This window comes from Vipera ursinii, assembly GCF_947247035.1.
Source record: "Vipera ursinii genome assembly, chromosome: W".
In the NCBI taxonomy this organism is placed as follows: Eukaryota; Metazoa; Chordata; class Lepidosauria; order Squamata; family Viperidae; genus Vipera; species Vipera ursinii.
Window position 1 is genome coordinate 4,433,455 of NC_139522.1, and position 20,481 is coordinate 4,453,935.

General features: G+C 42.4%; 1 protein-coding gene across 1 annotated transcript in view; it reads right to left on the reverse strand.

Moving 5' to 3' along the window:
- Window positions 1–372: 372 nt before the first annotated feature.
- The window catches only part of MSL1 (MSL complex subunit 1), a gene marked incomplete at its 5' end in the record, with an annotated part of 65,932 nt that continues 45,823 nt past the window's right edge, over window positions 373–20,481 (reverse strand). Inside the window, 5 exons of the mRNA XM_083375948.1 lie at window positions 373–994; window positions 11,413–11,485; window positions 11,636–11,760; window positions 12,888–12,955; window positions 20,000–20,064. Of these exons, the coding sequence (XP_083232074.1) occupies window positions 904–994; window positions 11,413–11,485; window positions 11,636–11,760; window positions 12,888–12,955; window positions 20,000–20,064 (422 nt within the window). The 3' untranslated portion in view covers window positions 373–903. The remainder of the gene's footprint in view (window positions 995–11,412; window positions 11,486–11,635; window positions 11,761–12,887; window positions 12,956–19,999; window positions 20,065–20,481) is intronic.

The window sequence follows — 20,481 nt, forward strand, 5'->3', positions numbered from 1 at the left end:
GCAGCACGTGGCACCTGCCCACAGTGCCAAAAGCACCAAAACCTGGTTCAATGACCGTGCGATTACTGTGCTTGATTGGCCAGCAAACTCGCCTGACCTGAACCCCATAGAGAATCTATGGGGCATTACCAAGAGAGAGACATGAGACCGAACAATGCAGAAGAACTGAAGGCTGCTATTGAAGCATCCTGGTCTTCCATAACACCTCAGCAGTGCCACAGGCTGATAGCTTCCATGCCACGCCGCATTGAGGCAGTAATTGCTGTAAAAGGGGCCCAAACCATGTACTGAGTACATATGCATGCTTATACTTTTCAGAGGTCCGATATTGTTCTATGTACACTCCTTGTTTTATTGATTGCATGTAATATTCTGATTTTCTGAGATTGTGGATTTGGGGTTTTCATGAGCTGTACGCCATAATCATCACAATTATGACAAATCACGGCTTGAACTATCTTGCTTTGCATGTAATGGGTCTATCTCATATATTAGTTTCCCCTTTTAAGTTGCATTACTGAAATAAATGAACTTTTGCACGATATTCTAATTTTTCGAGTTTCACCTGTATGCTTTTCCATCTTTCATAGCTTCTCAGTGGATTGTGCTGGTTTCAGCTACCCAATACAGTGCAACAGAGGCATACCATAAATTGCTAACCTTATTTTCTCAACACAAGCCTCCAATACATTCTACCAAGCAAAAGAAAAAAAATGAAAAGTGAAAAAAAATCCAGGGGAAAAAGAAAAAAAAGGATAAGCATAAAAATATTTATAGCTAAAAACAATGTACTTCATGGAGGATGGTAGAAGATAGTAACATAACGAAACATACACTTCTCTGCCATTTGTAGCAAATAACACATGCCAACCATCAAGACAGATTTCTCCTAGTTTGACATGCTTATTTCCTGCATGTTCGATGAGGTGTCTGTTTCTTCTGCATCTCTAGCCGGCAGCGACTTCGTTCATCCAGCCATGGCAGTTCGAAGTTCCTGCCAGACAGAAAGTGGTCCACAGAAAATGGTTAAGTGATGGTGAAGAGAAGAAAGGGGTTAGCAGTTATGTCTACATTTGCGTAACTCGGCTGCAAGCCAACATGCCTGGTGGCAAAAATCATACTAGAATTCAAACACAAACTCAAAAAAAATTTTTTTAGAACATTTGCATAACATTTGAATATAGATGATATTGAACTTTAGCTACTGAAAAAGTGTTTCACCTTAGCATTCTTCTGCAATATTGGATGCTGTTAAATCATTTTTGCTGAATAAACCACAATTAGCTGAGTTCACATCACCTGCTATCCCTTAAGCAACAGATTACAAGCTGTAACAAATGCATCCACACAACATGCAAAGATGAAACGTCAATAACCACATTATGGCTTAGTGCAATGTGTAAAGCCAGCCACTATTAATTGTTGAAAAAAACAGGAAAAAAATGAAAATGTGAATTTTAATTCATGGGAGCTAAAAGTAAAACCAAATTTCAAAGTATTTTATCAATACATTTTCACCTCCTTACCTTTGCAATGTGAAAGGAAGTAAACCACAACTTCAAGAATACAAGTAATATGAAGGCCACAGAAATGTGACTTCTGTGATACCATTACGATGGGAGAATCCACCAACAAAATTAGAAAGTGGAAGCATTTTAAAAAGGGAACAATTCAAGGTTTCCACTTGTAAAATGATAAACAGCATCTTTTATAAACAATAGTATATTTCTCTGAGATACGATTGATAGTGACAAGTATTTCTTTGCTTAATCCGTGAACAAGCAACTGCTGAAAGTCAGGAGTTACAAACGAGCTTCCCAGCCTTTTCCATATTTCCTAAAGGTAACAATATTGGTTAAATCAGGGGTCTTCAAACTTAGCCCTTTTATGACTTGTGGACTTCAACTTGGAAAGAGTTCAATCCAAATTTATTAGAGCAATTCTCCAGATGCCGCATTGTGTCTCAAATGCACTTCTGCACCTGGAGACAGGATTGATAAAAGTTGAAGCAAGAATCTGTATAACTTCTTTGAACCTTTGGCTAAAGCTTAATTTTGTTCCGCAAGGCCTTGCTCCTGTTGTGATTCAGGGTCAGCCTGTGGGTTCGGCAGTTGGGTCGGATGACTCAGAGGAGGAGGAGGAGGGGGGTGTTGAAGAGCTTGATGAGAGTCCTCAGCCAGGCCCCTCTCTTCTGGTCACGACGCAGACCCAGCTGTGTGAGCCTGACAGCGTGGATGAAGATGACCCACAGCTGGCCCTGTTCAAGGATGCCCGACGCAGGAGGCAGTCAATCAGGAGTAAACAGAGGAAGGCAATGGGGCTCCTCGGAAGGAGGCAGAGAGAAGCCACGCCCTGAACTGTATTTAAGGGGGAATGCGTGGGAGGGCTGGTTTGCTGAAGGCAACCGCTTGAAAAGCTCCTGTTTCTTGGTTCGTGTCTTGTTCTATTTGTTTTTGTAGCAATAAATTTGGCAGGCGTAATTCCAGCCTCTTGCCTTCTTGTAAAAGGGGTTGTCCCTGCCTTTTCTGCAGGGCCGGTAGCAGGCTGGTACAGAACAGTTTGCCTTCAGCCTCCCACCCCTTACTAATATTATGGAGCAGCTACATGCTGAGAATGCCCAGCTCACCCAGCAACTCACTTTGCTGGCAGCTCAGGTGGCTCAACTGCAAGCTCAGGTCCATGCTGCACCCCCACCATCACCCCCACCCAGGAGAAAATGCCAAGTTGCAATGCCGGATAAATTTACTGGCAATCCAGTACTGTTTCCTGCTTTCCTGGGACAATGCCAGCTCTTTATCAGCGTGAGAGCAGCTGATTTCCCCACTGACCAGGATAAGGTGGGGTTTGTGTTAAGCCTTCTTTCGGGTGATGCAGCTCGTTGGGGCACGCCTCTGCTGGCTCAACCTAGTCCATTGTTGGACAACTTTGTGGGGTTTTGTAATCATATGCGTCTGATGTATGAGGACCCCATAAAGACGCAGACTGCTACCCGATGCCTGAAAGCTCTGAGGCAAGGTCAATGCCCCCTACAGGGCTATATCAGCGATTTTCGGCTGCTTAGCCAGGATTCCACCTGGAATGAGGCTGCGCTCGTCGATGCCTTCCAGGATGGATTGTCGGAGAAGATGTTGGATGAGCTGGCCCGTGTGGATATTCCCTCAGACCTGAATGGGCTGATCCATCTCTGCCTGCGGATCGATGCTCGGTTGCAGCAGCGAAGGAGTCGCCGTGCCACCCCACAGACCCCTGCAGCCCCTGTTGTGCGTGAGCCCCCAGTTCAAAGGGAGGAGCCAATGGAGCTGGGTGCCGCCAGGTCTCATCTATCGGTGACTGAAATGAACAGACGACGATCGGAGGGGTTGTGTTTTTACTGCGGGGACCCTGGACATTTGGCTGCTTTTTGCCCAAAGAAGCGACAGCGGGCATCAGTGACCGAGTCTACCCCGAGAAAGTCCCCTACTTTTCTGACGGGAAACGCCCCGAGCCCGATCTAGACGGTGTGATAGATCGGGCGTCCCACAACAACACTGAGCGATGTCTTTCCGATGCTGCCTGTGGACCTCCACGGCATCTGATATTGGAGGCACGTCTGATCCTTCCTGGCAAGCCAGAGGGGATTCCAGTCCATGCCTTAATTGACTCTGGGGCCACCACAAATTTTATGGACTCAGCATTTGTGGCCAAATGGGCTGTTCCCCAGTGCCCGGTGGATCCGCCCATGTTAGTGGAGACTATCGATGGTCGAGTGCTCCTGTCTGGGCCAATTACGGCCGCCACGCAACCATTATGTATGGCCATCAGTTCCCATGTGGAGGCCATCCAGTTCTATATCACCTCAGATCTGCATTTCCCCGTGGTCTTGGGAGTGGCGTGGCTCCGGGCGCATGACCCACAGATCTATTGGTCACAGAACTTGGTCACCTTCCCAAGCTTGCAGTGCGTGGACCACTACCACTATATCTGTGCCGGCCAGGTGGAGGGTTCCCCAGGGGTTTCCTTGCCTCCCGAACTGTCCGACTTTGCTGATGTGTTCAGCGAGACAGAGGCGGATCAATTACCCCCGCACAGGTCCTATGACTGCCCCATTGATTTAGTCCCTGATGCGCCTCTCCCAGTGGGGCGTTTGTACTCCATGTCGGACCCCGAGTTGGCTGCATTGCGGGACTTTCTGGAGAAGAATTTGGCTCGCGGTTTCATCCGGCCCTCGTCCTCGCCAGTGTCTGCACCCGTGCTCTTCATCAGAAAGAAGTCGGGCGAATTGCGGCTTTGCTGCGACTATAGGAAACTCAACGCCATCACGGTGCGCAATCGTTACCCGCTGCCCCTCATCCCTGAACTCTTGGACCGACTCCGGGAGGCTAAGATCTTCACGAAACTGGACCTGTGTGGAGCTTACAACCTCGTCAGGGTTCGGCCGGGTGATGAGTGGAAGATGGTGTTTGGTACTCGCTATGGACATTTTGAGTACACGGTGATGCCGTTTGGCCTGACCAACGCCCCCGCTGTGTTTCAGCATTTCATGAATGACATTTTCTGGGATTTGTTGGATCAGTTTGTCGTGATCTACTTGGACGACATTCTGATCTACTCCCCGTCGCGTGAGGTGCACCATCAGCATCTCCATCAGGTCCTGCAGCGACTCCGAGAACATCGGCTGTTTGCCAAGTTGGAGAAGTGCCAGTTCTACCGGGTGACCATCGATTTCCTGGGTCACTGCATTTCTCCTGAGGGCATCGCCATGGAGCCGAGTAAGGTTGAGTCTTTGCAGAATTGGCAACCCCCGCGTCGCGTGAAGGATGTTCAGCGACTTCTTGGGTTCGCCAACTATTACCGAACTTTCATCCCTGGGTTTGCTGCCTTGACAGCCCCCCTCACCCGGCTCCTGCAGAAGAAGACTCGGTTCCAGTGGAACGCTTCAGAACAACGGGCTTTCCATACTTTGAAGGAAGCCTTCATGAAGGAGCCCATCTTGAAGCATCCTGACCCGCAACAGCCGTTTGTCGTGGAGGTGGACGCCTCCGACATTGCCATTGGGGCGGTGTTACTCCAGGCAACGACGCCCAGCAGTACCCTCTTCCCTTGCGCGTACGATTCACGAAAACTGAACCCTTCGGAGCGCAATTATACAATCTGGGAGAAGGAGCTGCTGGCCATCAAAGTGGCGTTCGAGGCCTGGAGGCATCATCTGGAGGGAGCGCGGCATCAAATCGAGGTCCGGACGGACCATAAGAATTTGGAAAGCCTGCAGACCGCTCGGAATTTGAACCAACGCCAGATCCGGTGGTCTCTTTTCTTTGCGAGGTTCGACTTCCGAGTTCGGTACATACCTAGTGGGCACAATCAAAGAGCGGAAGCTGTGTCCAGGAAGCCCGAATATTCCCGAGTGGAAGACAAGCTTCTGCCCAGGACAGTGATATACGGGCTCGGATCCGGGAGGCGCAGCAGCAGGAGGTGTGGGTGGCTCAGCGGAAGGAGGAGGTGGGGCCAGATTCTCCTTGGACGGTCACGGATGGACTCTTGTATTATCGTGACCGGCTCTACGTTCCGGGAGGGCCACTCAGGGGACTCATCCTCAGCCAGTGTCACGATAACCCGGCGGCGGGGCATTTTGGCCTGTTCAAGACCCTGAACCTGGTCTCCCGTACCTTCTGGTGGCCCCGGGTCCGACACGACGTCCACTCTTATGTCACCTCCTGCATCCCATGCAGGCAGGCCAAGTCAGCGACAGGGGCCCCGCCTGGATTACTGCAGCCCTTGCCAACACCCAAAAGACCCTGGGGGGCTGTGTCCATGGACTTTCTGACGGATTTACCCCCATCCTCTGGTTTTACGACAGTGTATGTGGTGGTGGACATGCTGACCAAGATGGCGCATTTCATCCCTTGTCGCGGCTTACCGTCAGCCCGCGCCACTAGTCGTATGTTCATTCAGCAGGTGTTTCGGCTGCACGGCCTCCCTGATAGAGTCGTCTCTGATAGGGGGGCCCAGTTTACAGCCCGCTTCTGGCAGGAGTTGATGCATGCGTTGGATATCAAGATTTGCCTCTCGTCCACGCATCATCCTCAAACTGACGGGGGAACCGAGAAGGTCATCGGAATCCTGGAACAATATCTGCGCTGCTACATTAAACTGCAGCAAAACAATTGGGTGGACTATCTAGCCATAGCTGAGTTTGCATTTAACAATTCGCAGCACACCTCCACACAGATGACACCGTTCTTGGCCAATGTGGGATATCACCCCCGGTTTTTCCCCCTTTCTCCCGTGGACTCACCGGAGCCGGCAGCGAACGACTTCATGGCAGAGTTACAGGCGATCCATCGATTGGTGCGACGTCAGTTAGAGAAGGCCAAGGCCGATTACAAAAGGTTTGCTGATCGGTCAAGACGGGATACGCCTCCACTATCGGTGGGAGATCGGGTCTGGTTGTCCACCAGGAACCTACCGTCAACACGGCCGGTGAGAAAGTTAGATCACCGATATTTAGGACCATTCCCAGTCGAGGCTGTCATCAATCCGGTCGCCTATCGCTTAACTCTGCCACGTTCCCTGCGCGTGCACCCAGTTTTTCATCGGTCTCTGTTGGTCCCCAAGCAACCGGTCTGTCCACTCCGCCGAGCGGAACCTCCCCCATCAGGACCTCGTGATGGAGGCAGCACCCCAGAGTACGAGGTCGCCAGCATCAGGGATTCCCGTTGGCTGAAAGGTCGTTTCTAGTACCTGATTGAATGGAAAGGTTACGGACCAGAGGACTTCACCTGGGAAGACGCGACCGCCATTCATGCCCCAGCGTTGGTGACCGCTTTTCATGAACAATTTCCATCCCGACCGCATCCGGATCGGCAGACCCGGGGGAAGGGCCCTGCGGTGCGGGATAGTGTTGTGATTCAGGGTCAGCCTGTGGGTTCGGCAGTTGAGTCGGATGACTCAGAGGAGGAGGAGGAGGGGGGTGTTGAAGAGCTTGATGAGAGTCCTCAGCCAGGCCCCTCTCATCTGGTCACGACGCAGACCCAGCTGTGTGAGCCTGACAGCGTGGATGAAGATGACCCACAGCTGGCCCTGTTCAAGGACGCCCGATGCAGGAGGCAGTCAATCAGGAGTAAACAGAGGAAGGCAATGGGGCTCCTCGGAAGGAGGCAGAGAGAAGCCACGCCCTGAACTGTATTTAAGGGGGAATGCGTGGGAGGGCTGGTTTGCTGAAGGCAACCGCTTGAAAAGCTCCTGTTTCTTGGTTCGTGTCTTGTTCTATTTGTTTTTGTAGCAATAAATTTGGCAGGCGTAATTCCAGCCTCTTGCCTTCTTGTAAAAGGGGTTGTCCCTGCCTTTTCTGCAGGGCCGGTAGCAGGCTGGTACAGAACAGCTCCATTAATCCTCCAAGACAAATTCCTCTCTTCATGGATCAAGGCCGTTGAATCCAGCTTTGCCAAACTAGGCTTTTCTCCAGCCTCAATACTCAAGTTGGACTACGACCAAGCAAAACAAACTTTGCGACAAAGGGTAGAGGACATTGAGAGGCAAGCAAACTTAGGGAAAGCTCCATTGTTTCTGGCTCCAGACTGTATTAGATATATTGTTACTCCTGCCAGTTATCTTAGCCAGTTGGAGATGGCAAATCACAGGAAAGCATTTTCACTTGCACAGTGCCATGCGCTTCCATTGGCCGTCCTGCACAACAAGTATAAAAAGATACCATTGACTAAAAGACTCTTTTCCTGTGGCTCAGGAGAGGTGGAGACTGTTGGACACACACGCCAATGTTCTTTTTATAGAGAAATTCGGAAAAAATATATCCTCCCAATATTTGATAGGTATCCTGGCCATTCCGACACTGCTCATCTCCAGTGGCTGCTTAAGGATGAACAGACTGTGATTACAGTGCTGGTGGCCAGATTCTGCACAGCAGCACTGAGGATTCATCGGAAACACGTGATTAATCCACCATAGCTACGAGAGCAATTTAGAAATAAACCTCCAGTTTTGTTATATTCTGAGTTGTAAATTCTTTAGTTGAAGTCTTGGTTACAGCTTGTAAATTGGAGTTGGCACCTAAATTTTCCAGCCTGGAGATAAACATCTCAGAAACTTTATGGATTGTTTCTAATATGAGCTTATAGTCAAGCGAGGATTGTGGCTGATCAGTTTTCATTTTGAAGTAATGGTAAATACCTGTAGTCCTTAGTGGAGGCTAATTTTTAAACAAAAGTCAGTAAATGTTCACCTCCACAAGCCTTGAGTTCACCTCCAGCTGTTTCAGGTTTTTATCTTTAGCTGATAATGTCAAGGGCAGTTCCAAAATAAACAGGTTTATTTGCCAAAAAGGCCACAAGATGTCCCCAGCATACTTGAAAACTTTTTCAGACAGAGTAAATTTATCAGTTTTGAGTACTTTTAAGTAACTTTTAAGTAATTCTTTTCTCTCTTTTCTCTCTTTTTTTAATCAAATAGACAGAATAGCCAGTTTCTGTAAGGATAGTTTTGGGTCGCCAAAAATAGAACGTAAGTAAGTGAGGAATTAAATAGTATTATTCTGTTCAAGGTTTTCTTTTTTCTCCTGATGTGATCAAAGGCCGCCCTTAAGGAGGGTGGGGAAAAAAAAGCTCCCTTCCCTCTCTCCTTGCTGGGGGAAGCAAATTCAAGGAGCTTTTGACAGGCAAAAGTAGGCAATTAGGAAAGGAAGAAGGCAATTCTCACCCAGTTTTCAAGTGCTTTCAAGTGCTTTGTTGTGCTTTTGGCTTCGGCTGGAAACGTCTAAATGATGGGCCATGGGAGTGGCCGATCCTTTCTTCGTCGGTTCGGAGAGTAGCTCCAAGCTGATGGGAGGGCCGCCGCCTTTCTACCACCGACTGGAGAGACCTCTCCCCTGCTCGTCACCCCTCCAGGGCAACCTTCGACCTCTTTACAGCCCCCCCCTGAAGAAATCCAGACGACGTGGGGAGCATTTCCTCACGCATCTGGTCGTGCCGAAAACCGGAACCCGGAAGAATTTACAACTCAGAATATAACAAAACTGGAACAAATTACTACTGAGACAGAGGAACACAAGGTACAACAAGAAATTGAAAAAGCTAATACAAAAAAATGTGACTCTATCCAAAGAACCGACAACTCTAAAAGTACAAGGAACTATCACTATGGCAAATAACCTTAAGGACCAACAAACAATGTGAAAACTTAATACTCAACTTTTGACTCCATCTAAAGAGCCTATAACTTTAGAAGTATACTATGTGCAAGATAGTGATGCTAACATAGAGGACGTGGAAAATCAACAAAGACAGTTTCCTGAAAGCCTGGATAGCCAAGCACTAATTACAAAACTGGATAAGACTCTCTACCTAAAGCAGATGAACCCAGATGGAAGAGGAATCCAGACCAAACTGAAGATAAAGTTTTTAGAGCAAACACAGAGACTAGAACTAACAGGGCAACAACATAATGATTACAAATGGTTTGGTTTTTGTGGATCACTGATGGCTAGATGGCCTCCTTCGATTCAAATAATATGTATTGGAGTGAAGGGAGACCTATCTGGCAATTTAAAGGCCTTGGTCTGGAAACCTGATTGGCAAAAAAAGAAAGCCCAAGTTAGATTTAAAAAGTGAGTTCTTAGAGAAACATTAAAGGTTATCCTTTTAGTAATCAGTGATCTATCAGGATCTAAAATAGAAAATGTTTATGAGATAGAACTAGAATGTGTTTATGTATCTATTAGGCTTATTTTAGATAGTATAATTTGTGCACTGACATAATGGAAATTTAGTTTATAGATCCCACGTTTCATGTTAAAAGACGTTTGATTATTCCATTTAAGAATTAAGAATTAGCTAAAATTTAAAACAGAATCTGGTTGTGTATAAATAGTTGTAGATTGATAAACATAGGTTGTGATCCTGTCAGTAACGTGTGATGTATTAGGATGTGAAACAGACAATGTTTATTAAGTAGAACATAGCCACTCAGCCACTGTGTACATGTTAGATGCTATAGTTTTTGCTGTAATGGAATAAGGGAAATTTGGGTTGTGAATATTATTTGGGATGTTAAAGGCTAAATTTGAATAATATAATTAAAATCAAAATTAGGTAAAATTTAATAACAGGACATAGATATATCTCAATGAAATTGAATTGACAAATTTTTTAACTGACCATGCTATTTCTAGAAATTTATTAGTTTAAACTGGTTGTATGAAATGTTAAGGGAAATTGAGAAGAACGTTTTGATAATGTAACCTGAATTATGTACTGAAAACTCTGTTACTGAATCTCTGATTACCCAGTTACCATGATGCTTTCTAAATATGTAGATTTTAATTGAAAAACCAATAAAACTTGTTTTTAAAAAAAAGAAATAAACCTCCGTTTGGTTATCAATGACAGACACTTGCAGATACAGAACTTTTATTATACACATTAGAAAACTACAACATTACATTACTTCTGTACATAACTGCCATTCAAATTGAGACACTTGTCATAATGTCTTACAAGGTTTGAAATTCCTTAGTAGTAGTTGCTCGGTGCCCAATCTGGGCTATGGGGGGTGATCAAAAACATCCCAACAGAACTGCTTCCAAAGTTCTTGGGTGCGTCTAGCGGTGTGCGGGCATTACCCTGAACCAACACTACACCAGAAGTGATGTCATAGAAAATCCTGCCAAATGTGAAGATGCCAAAGGAGTACTGCTAGTAAAGTTCATGGAGTGTGGTTCGACCATCAATTCAGAAGTCTACTGTGAAACGTTACAAAAACTCAAGACAAGCCAACCATAACAAGTGTCGGGGTATGCTGACTTCCAGTGTGGTGTTTGTTCATGATAATGCTCGCCCACACACCACTAGATGCACCCAAGAACTTTTGAAGCAGTTCCATTGGGATATTTTTGATCACCCCCCTCACCAATAGTCCAGATTTGGCACCGAGCAACTATTACTAAGGAATTTCAAACCATGTAAGACGTTATGACAAGTGCCTCAATTTGAATGGCAATTATGTTGAAAAGTAATGTAATGTTGTAGTTTTCTAATGTGTATAATAAAAGTTCTGTATCTGCGAGTGTCTGTCAGTGATAACCAGAGGTTTATTTCCGAATTGCCCTCATATTTTATACAAATAACTCACTAAACCCTTTCGCATTACTATTCTTTTGCACTTTAATATTTAATGACCATGGGCCTCACAGTTTAAGGATTAATATTATAGTATAGCTAGGCCATGCTGTGTTTTGCTCATGTGTAACTGACACATTGGATGCCAAATTGTGATTTTAATATAGATTTTATCTGTTATTTATTATTTTATTTTAGGGATATCCCTTTAGAGTTTTTAACTTGTTCTGGTCTCTGGTCTTTGACTGTAATAAACTTACTTGACTTGACTTAATGTAGCTATATAGTACATTGGTATACTTACTGTGGGGTTAATTTTGGTAATGGTCGACCAAACGCTACAACAGGCAAATATGGGGTGATCAGCAAACTTTCAACTAGAAGAGGAAATGGAAGAGAGAAGAACATTATATATTTAGCAACAATGTTCATTCACATATTATATTTATTTGAAAATATATGTTTTTACAATAGAATCATCCCAGATTCTCTGTGCATAAGATATGAGAATTTTAATAACCACTTACCATCATCTGACTCTGGGAAAAATGAGGCAACTTCAGGCTCAGATTCCTGAATTCCTTTTTTTTTATACATTCTAAGTTGCAGTCGTTGCAAGATTCTTTGTTCCCGGATACGCTGAATATCCCACCTGTGAGTGGAGGAGTCAAAGAAACAACAGAAAACTCTCAAAATTTCATTTGTGGGCAAATCTGAGTATTTTAGAACAAAAGTAACGCATCTCTTTGTATTAAACATGATGTTTCTGAATTTCTATAGATTCTCCCAAGTTCTTGTATTACAGCCAAATCATAAAATATGCTCTTGCTTAATCCCTTACTAGATGGAATTGCTACTCATGCTTTCTTCAACTAAATAAGAACAAAGTCCCAGTCCAAAGCCACTCAGCACACAGTATAAGGCAAATGCATACAGGTAGTCCTCAACTTACAACCGGTTGCTTAGCAACTGTTCGTAGTTACAACAGACCACCCCAAAAGGTACTGGTGACCCAGTTTCAAAGTTATGGCTGCTGCAGTGCCCCCACCATTTTTCATCCTTAAGACCAACTGCAGGAACACTAAAGCCCTTCCCACCTCTCCTACCCATCCCACCAGGCCTTGGCCTGCTCCCAGGTCACTAAGCCAGGCAAAGGAGCCTAAATCCAGTCAGCAGAAGCAACTGGCACAAAGAAGGTAGTTACAGCCTTAGGCTGAGGCCTACTTCCCATCCAGTCACCCAAGGGACTTACAGGACTCAGCCTGCTCCTTGCCCAGCCCCAGGCCCCAGCAGCAGCTCAACTTACCATTTTGTTTTTTGCACAGCTCAGCCAATATGGAGCTTCCTCAAAAAACAAAGCTCCCTACAGTCTCGTAAGAAGTACTACTTGCTAGGAGAATACCATGAGGTTGCCAGCCTCTGTAAGAAAGCTGAGCCTTGCACTGCATCAGCCGTCCATGTGCTGGTCGATTCTGCTGACTGGATTTAGGCTCCCTTGCTTGACTCAATAGGTGTCTTTGGAGCAGGACGAGTCCTGAGGAACTCTGGGGGACAGGTAGCAGAGCACAGGGTGCCTCAGAGGTGGGGGAGGCCTTGGGAGGCCCAGAGCAGGTGGGCCTGGTCCTGCACTAGGCCTCCAAGGACCTGCCCCACCCCGAGGCACCCTGTGTTCCACTGTTTGCAATCAGTACAACTTCTATGTACTGTTAATTGTTAAATGTTTAAATAAAAGTGGCTACTGAAGGTTGATATGTAAAACAGCTTTATTTCATCACTCACCTTTTCCTCCTTTTCTCATCCAACTCCAACTTTGCATGTCGTTTGCAGAAGACGTTGTCTTCTAAGTTCTGTGAAAAGTTTAATATGTATATGTATATGTATATGTATATGTATATGTATATATATATATATATATATATATATACACACACATATATATACACACACACATATATATATATACATATATATATACACACACACACACATATACACACACACACAGTGCATTCAGAAAGTATTCAGACGCCCTTTACTTTTGTTATGCTGCAGCCTGAATCTATAGTTGTTGAAATTCATTTTTTTTCTCATTAATCTACACTCAGTAGCCCATGATGACAAAGCAAAAACAGAACTTTAGAAATGTCTGTAAATTAAAAAGAAAAAACTGAAATATCACATTGGCATAAGTATTCAGACCCTTCACTCAGTACTTTGTTGAAGCACCTTTGGAAGCAATTACAGCCTCAAATCTTTTGGGGTATGATGTGACAAGCTTTGCACACCTGGATTGGGGGATTTTCTGCCATTCTTCCTTGCAAATCCTCTCAAGCTCAGTCAGGTTGAATGGCGACCATCGGTGGGCAGCCATTTTCAGGTCCCTCCAGAGATGTTCAATAGGGTAGAGGGCTGTAGTGATGGTTGTCCTTCTGGAACTCTGTCCCATCTCCACACAGGATCTCTGGAGCTCAGTCAGAGTGACCATTGGGTTCTTGGTCACGTCTCTTACAAAGGACCTTCTCCCCTGATTGCTTAGTTTGACCGGCCGACCAGCTATTGGAAGAGTCCTGGTTGTGACAAACCTCTTCCATTTGAGAATTATGGAGGCCACTGTGCTCTTAGGAACCTTCAGTGCAGCAGATATTTTATTGTAGCCTTCCCCAGATCAGTGCCTTGAAATAATCCTGTCTGAGCTCTGTAGGCAGTTCCAATCAAGGTGTAGAAACATGTCAGCAATGATCAGGGCTTCCGGTTCTGCGCACAGCGAAGCAGTTGAGGGATTCGGGACTCCAAGCCCTCCAGCTGAGTTTCTTCCTGTTAAGGGACCCTAAATGGGCCAGAAGCTGCCCCAGAGAGGTGGCAATGAAGGACGTACAGTTGCAAGAAAACGTATGTGAACCCTTTGGGATTACGTGGAGTTTTGCATGAATTGGCCATAAAATGCGCTCTAAACGTCATGTAAGTCACAACAATAGAAAAACACAGTCTGCTTAAAATAATACTACACAAACATTAGCTGTTGTCATGTTTTAATTGAACATAAGATGGAAACATTCACAGTGCAGGGTGGAAAAAGTATATGAACCCCTAGCCTAATGACTTCTCCAAGAGCTAATTGGAGCCAGGAGTGAGCCAAGCTTGACTCCAACCAGTGTGATGATATTGGATGTGTTGCTGACAGCTGTCCTGCCCTTTAAAAACACACACCTGTTTTGGGTTTACTGGTCTCAAGAAGCACTGTCTGATGTGAACCATGCCTCGCAGAAAAGAGCTCTCAGAAGACCTACGATCAAGAATTGTTGACTTGCATGAAGCTGGAAAGGGTTACAAAAGTATCTCCAAAAGCCTTGATGTTCATGTGTCCACAGTAAGACAGACTGTCTACAAATGGAGAAAGTTTAGCACTGTTGCTACTCTCCCTAGGCATGGTCGTCCTGTAAAAATGACTGCAAGAGCACAGCGCATAATGCTTAATGAGGTAAAGAAGAATCCTAGAGTGTCAGCTAAAGACCTACAGAAATCTCTGGCACATGCTAACATTTTTGTTGACACATCTACAATAAGGAAAACATTAAACAAGAATGGAGTACATGGGAGGACACCACGGAGGAAGCCATTGCTGTCCAAAAAAAATATTGCAGCACGTTTGAAGTTTGCAAAAGAGCACCTGGATGTTCCACAGCACTACTGGCAAAATATACTGTGGACAGATGAAACCAAAATTGAATTGTTTGGGAAAAACACAAAACACTATGTGTGGAGAAAAAAAAGGCACAGCACACCAACATCAAAACCGCATCCCCACTGTAAAACATGGCGGAGGGAGCATCATGGTTTGGGGCTGCTTTGCTGCCTCAGGGCCTGGACGGATTGTTGTCATTGATGGGAAAATGAATTCCAGAGTTTATCAGGACATTTTGCAGGAAAACGTACGACCATCTGTCCGCCAACTGAAGCTCTGCAGAGGATGGGTGATGCAACAGAACAATGACTCAAAGCATACAAGTAATTCAACAAAACAATGGCTTCAACAGAACAGAATACGCCTTCTGGAGTGGCCCAGTCAGAGTCCTGACCTCAACCCGATTGAAATGCTGTGGCATGACCTTAAGAGAGCGATTCACACCAGACATCCCAAGAATATTGCTACACTGAAACAGTTTTGTGAAGAGGAGTGGTCCAAAATTACTCCAGATCGTTGTGCAGGTCTGATCTGCAACTACAGGAAACGTTTGGTTGAGGTTATTGCTGCCAAAAGGAGGGTCAACCAGTTATTAAGTCCAAAGGTTCACATACTTTTTCCACCCTGCGCTGTGAATGTTTCCATCTTATGTTCAATTAAAACATGACAACAGCTAATGTTTGTGTAGTATTATTTTAAGCAGACTGTGTTTTTCTATTGTTGTGACTTACATGACATTTAGAGCGCATTTTATGGCCAATTCATGCAATACTCCATGTAATCCCAAAGGGTTCACATACTTTTTCTTGCAACTGTAAGTCCCAGGGACCTAGGAGAGATGGCGGTTGGCCCAATCGGTCCAGGAGAAACCTTCGAGAAACCAACAGGAGAAAGGCTAGCCTAAGTCCAGAGTCTAGCCCAAGCTGTAAGCAACTGAAGTCAAAAGCACTATTTTAAGCTGATCGTAAACAGCGTGCTTGAATCTGGGTAAGAACATTGATTTTCTCTATCCTACCTACTTTCCTGAAGGTAAGAAACTCCCAAGAAGCAAAAAAACCCCAAAAACTCCGAGAGTGAAGAAAGGGGGGGAGGGGGTTCCCCCACCCTTTTGCTACCGGAAGCGGCAAATTTAGCCTTTCATGGAGGAATAAAATCTGATAAATGAACTAGTGCTGACGCCTACTGGTGGATGAGGATTATGACAGTCATGGTAAAATCTGGGAAAAAAACTAATCTCTGCCTGTGACCTTCAAAGCTTTAACAAATAGAGAACAGCTGTGTAGATAAACTGAGACTTACAAACCTGAGGGAACAAAAACAAAACAAAAAAAGAAGATTTTTTAAAAATTCTCTGGACTATAAGTATTTATTCAACTCTGACTCCAAAGCTATTTCGAAAGGGAATCTGGACTTTTGGTCATCATGGAAAATCAGAGATTTGTAGGAAATACTTATCAAGAAAAAATGAATATTTATATATGATAAGCTGCAACTAATTCAAAGAACAATGATCTCAAATCACAAAAAATTCACAATAACTGAAAATATAAATCAACTCATCTCCAATTCAATTTTATACCAAAAAAACCCTCAGGAAAATACAGCAGAGAAGGAACAGACAAAACAGATGACTGAACATAAATTTGAGGATAGAGACTTAAAGATGGAATTCTACAAAATAAAGGAATATGATCTAATCCAAGTGGAAAAAATTTACAAGAAATACTACATTTGGAAAAGACAACTTATATTTCAACACTGCAAAATAAACTTGAGGACAAGAAAAAAGACTGGATAAAACGTTCTATAGAGATATCAGGAAAAACACTAGAACTGGAGAGACAAAAAGCGACAAGAGAAGCAGAGAGAAAAAGAAGGAAAAACATTCCCAATAAAAAGGAGTGGGCAAATGCCCCTAACAAAGATACTGATTTACTTTTTATATCTACAGCAACATTTATGAACATACGGAAAAACTTTTTGATTCAGCAAAATACATTGATTAAGAAAGATACTGGGCAAAGGAAAAAGATTGAGGTGGAAACCAAGAAAATAGATGATGGTGGGACTTATCAAAGAGAATACTTAAAAAAGAAACATTTGTTTAAAAATGGTTAAAGAGAAAATTTTTGGAATATACTATTCTAAGAGGGATGAATTCTCTAAACAACATAGTATGCTATTTTCTCTTTTGTTTTCTTTTTCTTGATATGAGTAATATAAAAAAGTTGAAATGACTTAAAGGAAACGTTTTAGATACTTAAATGTGACTGAATTTAAGAAAATTATAAAAAAATGTTTTGAATAAGAGTTAAAGGACTAGATGACTAGATGTATTGAATGGAATGTTGAAAGATTAAAGATTAAATAGATTCTTAATTATGGTTAAAAAGAACAAAAAATGAGGAAATAAATATATATTAGCCTAGGAGGGATATATATTTTAAGTAGTATGTTCTTTCTTATTGCTTCTTTACACATGCTTTCCTTTCTTTCTTTTTTTTCATTGTTTTATCTATTTCTTAAGAAATGTAAAAGTGTGAGATGGCTTATATGGAAAAATAGAGTTTAAATGGCAAATGTAAATGTAATTAATTTTTGAGAAAATCTTCACCAGTAAGAATATCTAGAATTTGGTGGGAGAAATAAACTAAAATAAGGATTGTAACAGGATCTATGATAAGGCAACCAGAATGACTGAATAGAAAATAAATATTATACTAATATGATTATTATTTTTAGGAATATTGGAACAAAATATATATTCAATTGTTAGTTATCAAAACAATAAGAATTGTATTACGGTAACTCAATGCTTGCAAAAGAGGATATTTTGGGGAAAGAGGAAATCAACTAAAATTAATATGTGGAATATGGATTATAGAAACTGTTAATGATTGTTTTACAAATGTAACCCAGACAACACAGTTCACAAATTATTGAGTGATTTATGTTTTTTAAAAAATCAATAAAAATATTTTTAAAAAAACATGTTAGCAATGATCAAGAGAAGTGGGAGGCACCAGAGCTAAATTTCAAGTGTTGTTGCAAAGGGTCTGAATACTTATGCCAATGTGATATTTCAGTTTCTTTTTAATAAATTTACAGACATTTCTAAAATTCTGTGTTCACTTTGTCATTATGGGGTAGTGATTATAGATTAATGAGGAAAAAATGAATTTCAACAACTGTAGAATCAGGCTGCAGCATAACAAAATTGACAAAAGTGAAGGGGGTCTGAATACTTTCTGAATGCACCGTATACAGGTAACGTGCTGTATCTGAGTTTCCTCTCTTTCCATTTTCTGATGGAAAACATTCAAGTCTGCCATGCTATGTGCAACATGTTCATAAAAAGAGGATTTAAACTTCATTTTATGATGTGTTATCCTAGGGTAAAAGGAAATACGAACTGAAGATGTTCAGGAGTGACTCCAACTTTGCTTTTGGGAGGCCTGATATGCTCTTTGTATCTTTGCAACACCAATGGAAAAAATCTATTTATTAAGATATTATTGGTTATTACTTTTCCCATCACTGTTTATAAACACAATACTGTCAAAAAATATGACTCATCTAAAGATGTTTGTTTAGAAGCAAAGTTTGAAAACAGAGTTAGGAAAAATAAGCAAAAGTTAGGTTAGTTGTGGTAAAACTGGATAAGTTAATTACTGTAAGCAGTTCCAAATATAGATGTTATACATGAATAACTCTGCAAATCAATCTTTCATTTGACAGTATTTTATTTAAATGATAGTGGTTAAGCTCCTCATAGCACAACCCTCAAGTGTGAATAAAAGACACATTCTCACAGATACTGCTTGCCAAAGAGTACTAGTTGAGGGGCAGAATTGGATTAGTTTTATCAAAATTGAAATGCTTATGATACTACAGGGATTTTGAAATTGGTCCTTCTTTGGTATTTAACTTTTCTCTTTGAAATGCTGTGATGGTATTAGTATATTCACTTTGGTTTTGAAAATTATTGTAGGCAGTCCTTATGGCAACAAAAGGTCCAAAGGCCCACATCCTGCCCCCACCTTTAATGTTGTAGAATCCCTCAAGGTCATTCCACCCAAATTTGACAGTTTTCCATCTTTTGCCTGCAGTCTTTTTAGAAGAAAATAAACAGAAAAAGCCTTAAGTAGAAATAACCTATCAATTTCATTTGTAAGTTCAAAAATTCATTTCAAAAGCTATGTTCACTTCTTTGGTGATCACAAAGACCCTAATACTTACACCAACTCAGTGCTCAGAAATCAAATCTCCCTCCTCCCCTCCCCTACAGTTACTGGCTAAAAAAAGGATGGTTGGGCCTGATATAGGATAAAAAACCACAATAAAAATAAGTGTCTTGCAGAATCACCATTCAATTGCTCACATGAATAGGCAAGGTTGAGATATTGGATTTTTTTTGCACCTGCTTGGCAGGACAAATAAAACCGAAGTAGGATTAAATATTGTAATAAAAATGTCATAAAACAAAAAATGTAGACTGTCAATTAGCATTAGCAACCAAGGCCCTGGAAACTAGATGCCAAAAATGCCCTTCACCTACAAGACTCCTCTGGAGAGTTTTCTTTATTTGACAATTAAAAATAAATAAAATAAAATAATAAAATAATTGTCTCATCCAAAACTATAGCATGACAATAAACCCTGTGAAATTTTCCTGAAATACCCCCCTTGGGAATCAAGTAGGCTGATGGACAGCATTGAAGATTCTGAGCCAAGACAAAATGGCTGCTCAACATTCTCATGAAAATAACTCTCAGTACAAGAAACCCCGCTTTGTTTAGATTAGTAAACTACCTGTTTTATACTGAAGGCTAAATGTAATTTGCAAACTCAAAAAACCACCATAACATGCTAAAATTGTAAACAGTTTTATTATGTAGAGTACAAGGCTTTGCTTTTTAACTATTCTTTGGACTGCAGAGAACATGTCAGTATGTCACTAGAGGATATGGATCCAGAATTTTCTGCACTTTTGGAGAAGTATATTTGGGAACTTATTTAGAGGTGAGGTGAATTTATCACAGGATCAATGAATTAATTTTGTATTCATGAATTTTCACTGTTCACTGCCAAATATAGAAACTATACATTTCTTCTTCCATAACAGCTTCCTAGGCTACCTATTCTACATCAGCAATTATACCTAGTACATGTTGCTTAGTTCTTGCTGTAAAGTTATTTGCTTACATACCTCTAAAAGTTCAGAAGGATTCAGATCTCTCAGGGGCTCTACTGTGTGGTCCCTCCATGATGGAACTAGAAAGGGGAAAACAGTGTTATGATACTAATTTTAAAGTATTTCAGTAAGGAAGCTAACAGTGTACCCATCCAAATGTTCTGAGTTAAATTCAGCTTAGATACAGTTGCAAGAAAAAGTATGTGAACCCTTTGGGATTACGTGGAGTTTTGCATGAATTGGCCATAAAATGCGCTCTAAACGTCATGTAAGTCACAACAATAGAAAAACACAGTCTGCTTAATTTAATTTAATTTAATTTAATTTATTGAGATTTTTATACCGCCCTTCTCCCAAGGGGACTCAGGGCGGTTCACAGGGCATAAATATAAATAACAATACAAACATTAAAAACAATTAAATCAATGCCCAAGTTAAAACCAATAATAAAACAAGCCTATATAAAACAACCCATGTACCCCCATCAGGCCAGACCC